The sequence below is a fragment of the Struthio camelus genome, chromosome 3 (assembly GCF_040807025.1).
Source record: "Struthio camelus isolate bStrCam1 chromosome 3, bStrCam1.hap1, whole genome shotgun sequence".
Classification (NCBI taxonomy): Eukaryota; Metazoa; Chordata; class Aves; order Struthioniformes; family Struthionidae; genus Struthio; species Struthio camelus.
Window position 1 is genome coordinate 43,233,459 of NC_090944.1, and position 15,918 is coordinate 43,249,376.

At 41.2% G+C, this 15,918-nt stretch overlaps 1 protein-coding gene across 4 annotated transcripts in view; it reads right to left on the minus strand.

Annotated features, from left to right (window-relative positions):
• The window catches only part of COL12A1 (collagen type XII alpha 1 chain), a 106,284-nt gene extending 90,366 nt beyond the window's left edge, over positions 1-15,918 (minus strand). For 3 of the 4 annotated variants that reach the window (XM_068937562.1, XM_068937564.1, XM_068937565.1), the window contains exons 1-8: positions 15,642-15,918; positions 13,132-13,239; positions 4,338-4,454; positions 3,434-3,577; positions 2,511-2,567; positions 1,555-1,818; positions 1,279-1,443; positions 658-831 (exon numbers count right to left, since the gene is read on the minus strand). In XM_068937562.1, coding sequence (XP_068793663.1) covers positions 658-831; positions 1,279-1,443; positions 1,555-1,818; positions 2,511-2,567; positions 3,434-3,577; positions 4,338-4,454; positions 13,132-13,204 — 994 coding nt within the window. In that variant the 5' untranslated portion in view covers positions 13,205-13,239; positions 15,642-15,918. Of the gene's footprint in view, positions 1-657; positions 832-1,278; positions 1,444-1,554; positions 1,819-2,510; positions 2,568-3,433; positions 3,578-4,337; positions 4,455-6,500; positions 6,569-13,131; positions 13,240-15,641 lie in introns of those variants that run through there. The other variant, XM_068937563.1, reaches the window with a different exon arrangement.

Here is a 15,918-nt window from a genome sequence, read left to right on the forward strand (position 1 = left end):
GAGTCCAAATGGTCAGGCAGCAGGGAGATATCAGAAATATAAATAGTGCATATGTTCCCCCCACAGAGTGTCACAGACGTTCCAGGGGAAAAGCTGCCTTGCGCTAGTACTGTTTCAAGCAGAAGTGAAAGCTACACCCACAGTAACATGGCAGACATTGTGGAGAAGTAGAGAACTGGGCAGAGCACTATGACAATGAAGTTATCCCCGCTGCTGTTTTGGGCAAGGAAGAACTAGTTACTTAGAGTCTTTCAGGGACAGAAAGCTGCAAGATACATGCTTGGCAGCTGTGTTTTCTCAGCATTCTCCACTTTTCACTCTTGATTCTTAACATCTTCTGTCCCTTCACTAAATAAATAGATTTTTCTTTTTGGTATACTTTTCCCTAGAAGTGAAGCCTATGCCCAAATTGTCAGTATTAGACCCTGATAACTGAAAATTACTGTGTTGCCCTAGGAACTGTGGAATAAGGGAGCTATTCCACATCTACTCAATGATGTCACACATTCTGTCCTCCCACACTTAAATGTGCAATGCTGAAACTGGATTTCTACACTGGCTAAATTCGGCGACTGATTGAACTTCGGAAATAGAAAAAAGAATGCATGCGTCTGAATAAGCTGAAGTCAATAAATACATTTGCATAAAGTATCTCACCTTCTTCTCCACTAACCAATTCACCAAGCTGTTCGTCAACACCAGAGCACACTTGCAAGATAATTTCATTCTGTATATCCGTAATTCCATCAAAATTAGCCACATTGAAAACATGCTTCAGGGAAGGCTGAGATGCGATTAGCTTGAGTTCTTTTGCATCTGCTGCTTTAATTCCTAAAAGTTGCAGTAAACAGCATTGTTTTAAGTGGCCATAAAACACAGACATTCGTGATTGTATTCTTAAAGTATCAGAATACCCTGCGGTAAAGTTGAGTTGAATTCAGTTCTGTCATTGTCAATAACCAAACTAAAAAACAAAAGTTAATGCAAAGAGTTCATATACTACACCTTCAACCTAGGGACTAGTGTGGTATGTTCAATAATGCCAAGTGTCAAACTGTGTCTGCCAGTTCCTTCTTATCCTCCATGTAAGAGCTGCAAAATTACTATCAATTTAACACAACTGGTATATTCCACACAGAAGAGTGCAAAGGGCCCACTTTAAGGCATACACATGGAAAGAGTGGTATAAGCAAACCTGAAAATCCTCAATCTGCAAAATGTGTAACTTACTGCTACAGGAATGCTAATACTTCAAGCATTAAATAAATCTCAACGTACCTAAAGAAAAAACTTCAACTCCTATGTTGCGAAGCTCTCTTGCAGGGATTTCAACTTCATCTTGAGCTTTTCCATCCGTAATGACAATTGCTACTTTGGGAAAGCCTTTTCTTGCTCCAGCAGACTCAGTAAAGGTGTTTTTAACTAGGTAATCAATAGCTTCACCTAAAAACAACAACACAAGATGTGTTTTTAGGTATGAAATAAACAGGTTTTAAATCAAATTTCAAGTATAAGATGAAATGCTGCATAAACACGAATGTGAGAAATTTGTACCTGTCATTGTATTGCCACCTTTGTAAGGTATCCTTTTAATTGCATCAATAAGATCACTTCTTCTGAAATACTGATTTAAGTTGAACTCTGTTCTTGTATCTGAACTGTACTGAACAACTCCAACTCTTGTCTTTTCCTCCCCAATGTCAAAAGCTGATACAAGGGCAACCATGAAGTCCACAATATATCTGAAGTTATTTCTTCCTACACTCCAAGAACCATCTACCAGGAAAACTAAATCTGTCACTGCACTTATGGAACATCCTGGAACACAAAAAAAATATATGTATGTTAGCAGATGAGCAATTGCCTGCTTACAAGTCTATGAGATATGTCTGACAGAAACTTAGTAAGTAAAAAACAGAACAAACAGACACTGAATAGACTGGTATTCTTTTCTGAAATATCTTACTTGGTGAAGCACTGTTCACCTAGGTAAATACCCATAGAGGCCTTTTAGCTGCCAATACGAAAAGAGAACTATCACCCAGGAAGCCAATTTTGAAACACCTCTTAATATATTCCATGAGAACTGTTATCCCACAGCAGATGACAACTCATATACATAATTTTGTGAAAGTTTGATGTTATGGGAACACTTGATTTTGCGATCACTTCTTCTGTCCATCTTTATCGCCCCATAATAGCTGCACGGGTTCTTCTGCAGTGCTTTGTATCTGCAGTGCAATGCCTGTTGTTAATAGGACAGAGACATTCACGGGGTTGCATGGGGTTGCAAAGCTTCATTACCAGCTTTGCACCTCATTCCTACAATGCAGCTACAAATTCCTTCCATTCCAGTCTCTTCTCAAGTTTTCTTAAGCCTAGATAAGTTTAAAAGTTAATAGAATTTTATTGCTCAGTAACACAGGGACAGAGTTGAACTTTGTGGGGTTTGGAGCTAGCCCTCAATTAAATCTAAAACGTCAGGTGAGGTGAAAGACAAAATATCTTACTTTGTAACTGAGTCTCAACCTTCTTTTCCTCTGGTATTCCTGGACCACCTGTCTGAACTGTACAAAGCACAATACAGACAGGATTAATGGAGAAAATGAGACTATAGATTAAATGTATTAACATCAAAGATGAAAAATGTACAAAGAATTAGGCAAACAAACCTGACAAGCCTCAGAATGTGAATACATAAATGCAAGTTATGACTACATCATCTATACTTGTAGATTTAACAACATAATACTCAAGGCAATACAAAATAAAGAAAAAGGAATAATTAAAAATAAATTCTCTGCGCTTATGTATCTCTAAGTATTTTCCTGAAAATGAATTACAATGTCCCTGGATGTACTATCAATATTACCCCTCTCTAACACATACGGAAACTCATCATAATTAATTTTCCTGTTTGAGAAGTCTGAGACAAAGTCAGAAACAAAACGTATTATTGAAGATAGTCTACTGTGATTAAATTACAATTATTAAATATGAACCACACAAATTTCAATATCATATTTTATTATACCTATATATTGTGTCGCATTATATCATCTGATAAAGTAATTAAATTTTTTCTGCACAGAAATCTGAGCTGATTAATTTTTTACTGAGATCAACTATAGCCTTTCTTTAGACTTTAGCAGAGGCAGTTCATACAAAGTAGGTTTTGTTCAAGAAAACCAGTGGCCTCCTGCAAAGAATTCTGTATGGGTTGCTAGTCTCCTCTTATCTCCCATAAATTATCTTTGCTCCTACCAGGAATTATGCTTAATGGAAAAAAAAAAAAAAAAAGCTGATTTTGCATTTATTTGATCAGCGCTTAGGTACATATCAAAATTTTGTCAGGAAACCGGAACAAAGCTAAGTTCTATGAATGACTGCTTAGTTGTGTTATTTGGCTTTCTAACTTATTGCACGTACTTACTTGTCAGTTGACCAAAAACAGGTAGACTCTCCTCTCTCTCATCATATGAAGCTATTGATACAACGTACTCTATATCAGGTATAAGATCTGATAGGACAGTTTGGGTAGTACTAGGTGAAAGAGTAAATTCTTTAGTAGGTCCATCTACAATAAACATGTAAAAAAGTTAGTGCAGTGTTTCAGTCCAGTAATATAAATGACAAGTTTCTCATAATCACAGAAAAAAGCAACAGAAAACGATCTATCTAAATACTCAATGACAACTTTAGAATGATATGCTTTCCTCCTCACTAAAATATGAATTTTGAAACATTAAACTTAAAACTAAACTTGTTTTCAATAATGAACAAAATTAGTGAATTAAATGTTCAATAAATTCCAGGAAATTGAAACCCAAAATGCACATACAAAACGCACTATCCTAATACAAATCATGGTCCAATTCTGATCCAGTATCACTACTACACTGATTATTTCTCTAAGGGTAATGGAATAATGGGTGTCTAACATAACCATTATCAGAAGGCATGTGACATCACTGCTTCATTACCTAATATGCAATATTTCCCTTGGGAAAAGTACTCAAAGGAAATACAATATAATTTCCTAATTTTAAGGAAAGAGCACAGAAGAGGAGCAAAGTGATGATTCTACCTTCTTCTTGTTCCTTCCAATGGAAATGCATCCAAAACTACTTGCAGCTCCAAAGAGCAAAAGCTGATAAGAAAAACTCTTTTCCTGAAACAACCACAGTTTCCTCCTGTATGCCCTTTGCTGCTACACACACTCCATAAGAAAGCTGAGAAAGATGTTAACATCTGCTCAAACACCTAACTTAGATACAAGTAAAAATAAACATGTTTTTAAAAGATTTAATACTGTAACAGAATTTTATAGAGCTCACCATTTGTAGGGACCACCGTTATCCTGTAACCCACTATTGCATCAGGTGGCCTTTTCCATGACATTTGAACATTATGTTCATCTATAATTGTAAAATTCAAGTCTGACGGTGGATTAACTGCAAAAGATTTATACCGGGTAGATGTTTAAAAGTTTGAACAAGCTTTGGCAAATGAATAAATAAAATAATGTTGAGCAAAGCTTACTACAATTGTCTTTGCATAAATTTGTTTCCAACAAATATACAAATATGTTGTTGGAAAAGAGTAAAATAAAAGCTGATGAAATATGACAAAACATCAAAGAGTATACGCATTACAGAGGACAGCACAGAACATATGTTTCTTGAGTTGCCAAGACATTCAAGAATGGCCAGCAAAATCAAGCACAATAGAAAACACATTTGGATACATGTACAATGAGTTCACAGATAATCACCACATATGCAAACGTTTCACATAACAATTAAAGGAATTTTTGTACATGCTGGGTGCAATTCATACAAGCATGCCAAATCACAACCTGCTTACAACACCATGAGATCATTTAGAACATTGAGGACACAGTACTCTTCTTAATTAGACAGCAAAGAATTTGACAGCAAAGAAATCAGCTTTTTAAGATAGTCTCTGCGTAGTCATATTTCTTATCAATTACGTTTCACTGAATCTAGAAACTTGGCAGAGAAAAATACTTTTACGGATACAGAGAATGATTGAGGATTTAATGTTCAGTAAAACAATTTCTGTTGGGGTTCAGATATGAATATACATGTAAAATGTATATTGGCAATAATGATATATTGATGTATCATTTTATTTCAAAATACTGAGAGCTCCACCCCTTCGTTCCTAGAAGCCACTAAAGTGACATACTTTGCTTATGGCTGCAAAGAGCTCAGGAATTAAGGGGTTAATACTTAGTAATGGTTGCAATTTGCTAAAATATTTGAGCCGATGCAAAAAATCACAAAAGCAAGATTCTACCTGTTTACACCAAATTGCTGTACAATTTCCAAGGTGTAAACCTCTTTCCATGTTCCCTTTGCAGCAGGTGTACCCATACTAGTAGTGGCATTTTAACATAAAATGCCAGTATGGTTCCATACAACACAATGGTTAATTACGAAAAGACAACATCAAAGTATATTTATGGACATTTATTCACAGAATTTATAGAAAACAGCAAAGAGGGCACCAGTGATCTGAACAAATGACTGCAAATAAAACTTGTAGGAGCTGATGACAGGAGTAACTGAACAGTACAGAAAGAAATAGTTTACATACGCTATTTTGCAGCATCATGCATATGTACAGAAAATGTTGATTATTATTTTTTTAGCTTCCCACGATGGACAAAAGCCTCCATGTACAAGGTTCATTGCACAAAGACGTTTCATAAATATTTTATAATGATATTCTCTTTGTAAAATTGTCATGCTTATTCATGCAGTATTTTACTGACTCACTGTCAGTGCATGGTAGGTGTATTATATATTACTGATGGGTCTACAAAGTAAGATTAGATTCAGCCATACTTTCCTTAACTACTTTAGACTGTTTTGCAGGCATTTTTTAATAGTCAGATCTTCTCTGCTTCATGGAAGATCTCCACCAAATCTCAGATATGATTGGTTGCTTTGTTTTTCAACATAATTTAAAGAGCAGATAAAGAAACAAATGCTAGAATGTGTACTTGTGATAAAACACTGTACAATTACAATAAGTCAGGTTGAGCTCAAAATAATTGAAAATAAAATAAATTGCATAGGCATTCTTTTTGCTTTTAAATTTACTGTTGTTTCCAACCATAGGATAATATGGCTTTGTAATACTGATATAACAGATACGCTAGTACTGGAGCAAATGTTATTTTTCCTACTGTCCATACACAGGCAGTGAGATTAGAACATTAAGCTTCATGCACAGTTTATTCATCATTCTGTTTACTATAATCACATTGCTAGAAAAAGCAAGGTAGTTACTTAGTATCAAAATCATGCAACAGGTGTTAATAGTAAAATACATCTAGGTACTAAGAATATCATTATAAAATATTGTTTCAGTAGCAATGGCTCAGGACAAATTTAATGCAAAGGCAGAGACAACTGACCTGAGCATGCTTTAAAAAAAATTCAGTACATGGAAAAAATAGCGCCACCAACCTTGCAAGTAAATTGACCTGTTGCAGCAGAGACTTTAGGCTTTAACTGCTGTAGGACAGCAGCAGCCCAACTTGTTGATATCCAAATGACCGGATTCCAGATAAACTGAAAAACTGACTGTGAGGAAAAGTCTTTAACATTTTAAAGGATTTTAATCCATGTTATGAAAATTCAAATGTGAATCTTGGCAGTTAGAAAGAACAGTACATCGATATATAATTAATGTATCCTTTCGTCCATGCATTCGTAGCCTTGTAGAACGAGAGTGATGCAGAGGACCTTAGAAGTCCCCTAGTTCATCCCATGACCAAGACAAGATCAGCCATCCCATGTCATTCCTGACATGTTTGCTCAAATCATTCTTAAAGACCTCCACTGTCGGAAAGTCCACCGCCTTCCCCTAGGATCTACTCCAATGACTCACTTCCTCTACCATCGTAAGGGTATTCCTGACGCCTAGCCTGAATCTTCATTGCTGCAGTTTAAATGCATTTGTTCTCATCCTGCGGCTTATTGAAATAAAGCACTAAATGTTTCTCCCATTGAAATCCCAAAAGGAACTTTGCCCGAGTAAAAAAAAACAGATTTGGATCCAATGTCATCAAACATCTTCTGGATGAATGCTATTCGGGTGATAAGAGATTTCTCTGGCTTATGAGCTTTTCATACTCATACAGAGCCTCATAAACATCCATGGACCAGGCTTCACCCATGTGAAACTGGCTGCAGGATCAAGATCAAACCATGGTCACACGACTGAGTATTAAGTTAATCTGAAGTACAGCAAAATATTCAGATGATAAAAATCTTATTGTGATAATCAGACAGGTAACTGTTACTCAGCCTTATTAAAATTCTTCTTCTGCAAGCGAATGAACCACTGGAAAAATAATATAGCTGCAATATGGATGCAGATCAGACTTCTAGGAACAGAACGCCCTGGTAATGATGGCAGTTTGTCCCATTAAAGGCACAAGCCTTAAAACTCTCGTTCTGCAAAGGCTTAAGTATGCGCACAGCTTTACTCAAGCAAGTAATCTTGACGGAAGGCTGCTCAAGCAAGTGAGGTTGCACATACACCTACAGTGTAGAGATAGTGTTGATCATCCTGATCCTGTGTCCACCAAAATCAATGACCAACCTCTCGTGGACTTGTCAAGGTACGGGATCACGACTATAACATGTGGTGGTATTATAGCATTAAAATAGAGGCTAGTGAGTTAAAATGCTGGGGAGAAGGCAAGAGAGGAAATGCACATTTTGCTTAGGAGTGGTGAGATAGAACAGACTTCAAACCACATTTACTTCCTTAAGTCATGGAACTTCATGCCTGGACACAGACTAAGCTAAGTCAGGCACAGAAGTCACTGATTTCACTTATGATGCACAGAAATGTATGGTTCCCCTACAAGCTTCCAGTGAAGCAGAAAAATTGTTGTATGACAATACCAGTAACCAATATTTCCATAACATTAACTTCCACCGCTTTTAGAACTATTATAATTTCCTTCATTGTATATCCTATCTCATATATCACAAAAGGAAAAAAAAAAAAACAGACATAACATATTTAATTCATTGCGACTCTTTGCATTATATACATATATAATAGCAGTATATTTTCTGAAATAAAAAATATAGAGCAAGGTATTTTTCTTATGTACATCTTATACTAGCTTGTATTACTTAACTGGTAATACAAACCTAATGCATAAAAAACTACAGCTTTTTACAGATAACACAGTGTGTCTGCTTCAGGACCTCAATGAATATCTAATAAGATAGAAGAAAAAATGATCAGGAGATCAAGAAATTTTAATCTAAAATCAGACTTTAAAATGATATAATTTGGAAGTAGCTGCCATCCACAATCCCTATGTGAGACAAAATCTGTAATTCCATCACTGGGAAAAAAACGCTATAATTAGTATGTAAATTAACAGGCGAGCAGACCACAGAAGTTGAAGAATAAGCCCATTCTTGGTCTCACTGAGATAAGCCCGGCTGAGGATGAGAGATGCCAATATTCCTCATTTACTCTTTTCTTGATATATGGCATGAATTTGTGTTGACACAAGTAGCTACATCACCATCCCAGTCAAGCTCCTTCGGCGTCAGTGTTGCCAGTCCGATTGAGAGAAAGAATGAGTTGCAACCCAGCAACGTAGTAATGAGGAACTTCTCAGCCTTGTTAGATATTCATTGCCAATCACAACACAAAAACATTGTTATCTGTATGCTTGCACTTTTTAAATTGTATATATGTATATACAATTTCTTCAAAATACAAGGTAACTCACATGAGTATACTTTGAAAACATTTCATTTTTAATATGTTTATCAAGGCATATGTAACAATACAATTGTATATATATATATGCACACACTGCATGCGTGAATATTTACAGAATTTTAGGCATGTTTGTGCATATATATGCATATACGTGCATATGTGTCTCTATATACACACACACAAACGCTTTGCTTCTAATTAGCAGTAGGAAAAACAGGGACTTATAAATCACCCTCATGAATACACAGATTGTACTTTCACAGTCAAATCTATAAGATTCCACTGCAAGGCAGTCAATCTCTCTTTAGGAACTTGGAAATCAACAACTGATTTCTCAAAAGACAGAGATCAGATATCAACTGGTAGTGAAATAAAGGTCCCACCAACCAGATCCAAAGTCAAATAGGTGAATAATTTGAAAAGTTTCAGCTATCCTGGATAATCTCTGAACCATTTAGTCTACGAAAATTAATGTATTCAACACATGAAAAACTTTTTACTCCTCTATAACTGCAGTGCTGCAATTATTTGTCACTTACTGTATTGCATGTCTTGAAGATAGATTTTATTTTTTCAACATGAGGCCCTGAACTACACAAAGGCCATATACCTTGCTCAGTGATGCTCTCCTTCCAGTCTAGAAAACAGACTTTTCTAGGTCCGAATCATTTCCTAAAAAGCTGAAGAGTCAGACTTTCAAACGTTCAGTGGGATCAGAAATAGAATGTGTTACTAATTAAAATGCCATGGAAAGAAATTTTAGACGCACAAAGGAAGGCCTAAAAGTCACTCAGAACCAATGTTCTCATTCCTTTTCTGGGCCTTTGGAAACCCCTCTGTATCACTAAACACAATACACTACCTAAGCCATGATACCATAACAGCACTACCTTGAGATCATAACTAACAGGTTATTCACATACCAATCTACTTGGCTTAACTATGACTAAAAAATGAAAGCATTCTTATCTGTCTGAAGGATATAGATTTCCCCTTGCTTTTTGTGATCACAGGTGGAAAACAAACTGTGACAAAAAAGAATATCCTTGACACAAAGATATACATGGAATGCAGTGGAGTATTACAGTGCTGGACTAAAGGGACAAGAAACAAACAGATCATAAGCTATAGCATCATGCACGAGAAGTTAAAGCTGCAAGTACAGAAATCAGAAAGACAGCAAAATAGAAGAAGTAGAATTCCACTGAAAACAGCAAAACGCAGAGCCTGAAAACTGAATTGGCTTCCTTGTCCAGGGTGAATGAACAACTTCCCCAGCAAAATGCCATGGAAGTATTCAGACTTTGGTTGGTTTTATGCTCCTTACTGCTACAGTAAATGTCCAAATATAAATCCTTGCATTGGATTATTTCTGTAGGAAAGCTCTGTCGCCATTACTGTAGCTCACTGTCCTTGCCAACAGCAACAGAGCACTGCTGTCATGAAGGACCACAGAGTAGCTGTGATACTGATGAAAAAATAGTTTAATTATGGAGTATTCAGGAATCTGTGAGCATCAATATCAGATCTACTCCCAGGGAGACTGAAAAATAAAGGCTGGAGGAGGGCAGAAAAACTGAAAATCTATGTTCTTCCCTCCCTTTGCGTTCACTCCACCTTCCCAGCCCACACCTACAGCCTTTATCATATCAACTGGTCCTCTCCCTTCTTTTCCTCCTCTCCCTTTTTCATCTCAGCAAGTGTCTACCTATATCTCAGGGAAACAAAATTCAAATTGCATCTCTGGTGAAAACCACATGGAGAGTCATGAAAAAAAGGGAAGAAGAAATGCACAAAAGAAGCACCAGTCATATATCTGTATTGACGCCAGCAGCCTGACTCAGGAATGATGGGGAAAGGACTGCACCACAGCATGAGGTGAAGGTTGGAGTAACAGACTAAAGGGACAGACATCCACAGGAGAACTTCAGTTCTGTAGACAGGTTTTCAGTTGTAGTGAGACCAGAACTAAAGTAAGAAAGATCCAGCATGCAGTTTACAAAATGATGCAAAACTGAAGAACAAAGTTAAAACAGTGCAGAAGGATGACCAGTTTAGTGAGGGAAAAAAAAAAAAAAAAGCCTGAAAAAGCTCTATAGAAAGCTCTATAGTTTTTGCAAGAGTAAATCCTAAGGTAATCCAAGTTTTGATGTCCTATTTTCAGCACCACTATTTCTCACTGCACGTCATATTCCTCTTACTTCAAAACTCTTGAGCTATGAAAAATTTATTTTGGAAAGCTGACTACTGTAGATTAAGTATTTTATTAAATAGAAATTTCTGAATGTGGAGTATTGTCAGTCCTATTGGCAACTGCTGTACAACTCAAAAGATCAGGCTTTACCTATTCTTTTGCTTAACAAAGGCCCACGCCTCAAAATGAGAATTAAACAAACTTAGCCAGCTTGACTGGTAATGCATCTAGCGTCATGATTATAATGCAACTGTGGGCTGCTCCAAACATATTTTCACAGCTTTCAATAACAATACTCAAACTACTACTAATTCAGTCCATACTGCAATGGAGCAGGGCAACAGCAACACGACTAGCTCTGAATGAGATCCTTCCTAAAATGGGGAAGCGTGCACAAATACACTCACTCTCTTCTTCCCTGAAAACCATGTATTTTTTCAGCTTTCGCTAGAGCAGTGGTCCTGCATTTCAAATGCAACTCTGAAATGACTTTAAATGACCTTTCTGGTTCTTCAGCCAACAACAATGTAGCGTGAGAGGGGAGGCAGCAGGCTACTTCTCCCCTAGGGTGACCAGATGTTATACTGCTAGTGGAAATGTCATACTTTCCAAAAAGCCAATCTATTTCAAGTTTGTCTGCCCCAAGCAAGCACTGCTGCTGTGGGAGGAAATACCCCAGAGGAGTCTCTTAGATGCTGCGCTTTTAGCAGCCATGAGCCAAGGCGACCACGTCCAAATACAGAGAGGAGCCCAGCAGGCCATCATCAGAGAACTTGCTTCAATCCAATAGAGAAAGAGAAAGGAAAAACTGAATTATCAGAAACTGGCTTCTGCTTTTGCAAAAAATCTAGGCGAGTTCAACCCCAGAGGCTTGATTAACCCTAATACGGAGTCAGGCCCCAAAGGTCATATATAGCCATTACAAAGCAGGCCATGAAGATGGGCCTCATACCTTTTTTTTCCCTGGCACATACTGCTAACAAAAATACCATTACGGTTACCACAGCCATTCAGCTCACATGTAAGAAGATAAACAAGGTTACCCTCATACTTGCTGTCAATCCATCAGGGAGGCAAATGCCTCGGGGGGTAGGTCATTTCGAGCCACATTTTGAGCGGCAGGCGCCATGCCACGTGGTGGGCTCCACCGTCCTACCTCGCGGCTCTCTCCCGGCCTTTGTCCCCGCCGCAGAAGGCAGGATGCTGCCGGGGACCCGAATCTCTGGCAAGACTGGGCCAGGGCCCCACAAGAGGAGGAGGAAGAAGAAGAAGAAGAAGAAGAAGAAGAAGAGGAAGAAGAAGAAGAAGAAGAAGAAGAATGGCCTTTCTGCGGAAGACGGCGCCACACGCGTGCCAGAGCTCAGCCAAGCCCCGGCGGCCAGGGCAGGCCCTGGGGAGCAGGTCGCGGTGGTGCCATTGCCCCAGGGCAGCGTGGGGGCCCCACCAGCCTCCTAGCAGAGCCAAGCGAGGTGGCGGTGGCGGCCCCCGGGCTCGGGCAGGGGCCAGGCCTGCGGCCGCCCCCACGAAGACCCCGAGCGACGCCTCCGCTCAGGGCCAGTCTGAACAAACCACACAGGCGCAGAGAGCCGGACTGTGTTGGAGTATTTTATTTTAAAGCTTTAGGTTGTTTTGTGTGTGTATGTACGTGTGTGTGTTTTTTTTTTTTTTTTCTCTCTAAATCAGATCAAACCCAATACTACTGTACAGTGCCATTCACAGCCAGCAGGGTGCGCGCCCGCGCTGCGCGGCCCCGGGGCGGGAAGCGCGGTGCCGCCTGTGCCGCGGCGGCGGCGGCGGCGGCAGCGGGCTGCTCCGCGGGCGCGGGCGCTGCGCGGGGCCGGGCCGGGCCGGTCGTGGGCCCGCAGCCCGCCTCCTGGCTGCCGTGGCGGTGTGGACAGCACACCAGAGAGACAGAGAGAGGGAGCTACGGTTTGTCTGAGTAGCTGGAGGGAAGAGAGCACAGAAGGAGCTGGGCAAGGAAGGAGAGGCGTTTCTCTGAAGGAGAGAAGGAGAGAAAGTGCAGGAGTTACACGCAAAAAAAAAAAACGGGGAGGGAGGGAGGGCGGGAGGGAGGCGGCGGCTGAGAGTGCGGCCGGCCGGTCTGCTCGTCAGCCAACGCGAAGGGGCAGGGAGGGCGAGGTTACCTTCAGCCTCTGCGCAGGAGAGGAGGGCGGCCGCGCACAGGGCCGCCAGCGCCGCGCACAGCTCCGTCTTCATCTCTGCCCTGCCGGGTCACAGCCACATGAATGAATCTGCAGCCATTGGAGGGGGGGGGAAACAAAAAAGGGAGGAAGAAGAAGGAGACGAGACGCACGGGTTAGAGGACGGCGTGGGTGTGTTCATGAAACACAAAACAGGGGAAGGGTGGCCGCCGCTTTGTTCGCTTATCCCCAACACCCCCCCCCCAACCACCTCCCCCCACGCGACCAGGTTAAAAACCTCTCCCACTGGAAAAGCCGTCCAAAACTATGACAGATCGCCGTGACTAACCGGAGAGTCTGGCCTCGTAATAACGCGCCCTTTGTTCCTAACGTCGGGGGACGCCGGCAGCTGCCCGGGGCCGGGGCCGGGGCCGCTCCGCCAGCGCAGCGCCGAGCCCCTCGATGGCTCGCTGGCGGCTCACCGCTGCCCCGAATCAACCAAATGTCTCTTTCAGCTGGGGATTTTATTCGGCTCCTTTTTCATAACTGCTGAAGCACTTAGTAAATTGTGCTTTAGTGGTCTCAAGGCAGTTTGGAAACTGCAATAAAACTTTTTTTTTTTTGAGGGGTTCTGCCTACGAATGTGCAATTCTTCATTTCTTGAAGGACTGAAATAGATTATGCAGAAGTGTGTGTAACACACAACTGAAACCTGAAACGTCTGTCTAGCCACGACGTTTCAACATCTGATAATTCATTTACACGTTCTGAGAGAAAATGCGTTTTAAATACACCATAAAAAGTAGGCAGGAGAATGAGTCTCACGATCACTGCAAGTTGACTGGCAAAATAGGTGGGAGTTAGGCCGATTTAGTGGCTCCCAATTGCAAGCAGCGATATCTTTACAGCTATATATATATATGTATATATGTACTCAAGGTTCACAACAAACTACTCCAAATTACTCCGGTAAAACTGCCATATGATTTTTTTGTCTAAGTAAGAGCTCATATGTACAGCTCTTATTACGTACACATGAAAGTTTTTTTTTTTAATCTCAACAAGTAGGAGAGGGGTGATTTGTTTGCATAAAGTAATAAATGCATCATATATCATAATTAGACTGGAGGAAAGAGAACTCCACAAGCAATTAGCCAACAAATTTCATCGGGAAGGTGCCAAAAGCAAAATAAAACAAAAATACATAAATCACTGGTCCTCAGAAACAGCTGAAGACGAATATATTTTCCTGCCATGTACAGAACTGAACAGCAAGGCATAAGTAGCCGTTAGACGCTACCAAATTCCAAGAATACCCTTCTCAGCCACTGGCACCGAAGCTCACAGGCGTCCGCCGCACCGCTGCATACAGTTGCCTTGGTCAACTGCCTTACAGTGAGTAAAATTACCAAGAGCCGGCAGAACAACTGAGCTATGGTTTTCGTTCAATGGTACCTCCCGCAGTAACAAGAAGTGTGATATTGACCGTAGTGGGTTCCCATCTCTAACATAAGAATGACCGAAATTAATATTAAATGGTCCCTGAGAGCTCCAAAATCATTTCACTGCTCCGCATGGGAAATGGCAAGCCCTGAGCACATTCACTTTAAAGCATTCTGCAGCGAGCTCACGGATTTTTTTTAAACTCAACATTTAAAAGGACTTTTGTCCCGGAAATATTGTGTGGGCTTGGAGTGCCATCTTTTGATCCTTTTGAAGAGCACCAGAAATGAACCATCGCACAAAGGCATCTAGAAGTTGCAACACTGCCATTCCTGATACACATTTTTTCTTTTCTGAAATAAAACTTCTCGGCTAAAACATTCGTTTGACCGCCTAGCCAACACTTCATTTCTTTCTCTCAAACTTGGGCGTTTGAAAGAACTCCTAGAGGTGGCAGAGCAGATGTCCTCTCCTGGCTTTACTGGGACAAAAGCAGACTTTGTAGTAGGACTAAAGACTTTACCTTTGATCTTAAGGGACCACTTAAAAAAAAAAAAAAAGCGTGCTTTCGCCACTACCAGTCCAATCTCACACCAATTCCAACCACAAAAACTACCCAATGCAATTCCGAACTGCGCAGCGAGCGACGTTTAACACTTTCGAGAAGGAAAAGAAAAATAACCTAAACGGAAAAAAAAATAAAAGAAAGAAAAACCCACTAGCTGTCAAAGCCATAAAAATCAGGAGCAGGAGAAAGAACTTCCAAGGAGCTGCACATACACAGAGGAGGGGAAGAGAGCGCTCCTGCCAGAAGGAGCAGCGCTTGCACACCTCGCCGGGTGCCCACGCTGCGCTCCCGCGCAGCCTCCGCGGCCGCGCTCCCCCGCGGGCACCTGCCACCGCCGTGCCCGACGGCTGCGGCACACCCGGCACGCACACGCACATGCACACGCACCCCGCTACTACTCGCGCCCTGGAGCGCATCTCTCGGCGTACGCGGTACATAGGGAAAGGCGAGAGGGCTGGGCGCGGAGGAGGGCAGGGGGCCCCGCTCCTGGGCTCGCACAGACCTTGCGGGCGGCAGCGGGGTGCCGGGGTCGGTGGCGGGGCAGCTCCTCCGGCGGCGGCTCCAGCGGCGCCAGCAGCAGCAGCCGTAGGACCTGGATGGAGGGAGGAGGAGAAAGGATGAAGCTCCGGGGGCACCTTGTGGAGGGAGCAGCGAGTAGCAGCGGCGGCGCAAGGCGGCGCAGAAAGCAGCGGCAGCAGCTGCGAGCGGAGGAGACGCCTCGGTGACTGTAGCTCCCAACGTGAGGGTCCGTCTGGGAAGACTTGCCTTCTCCGAGTGGG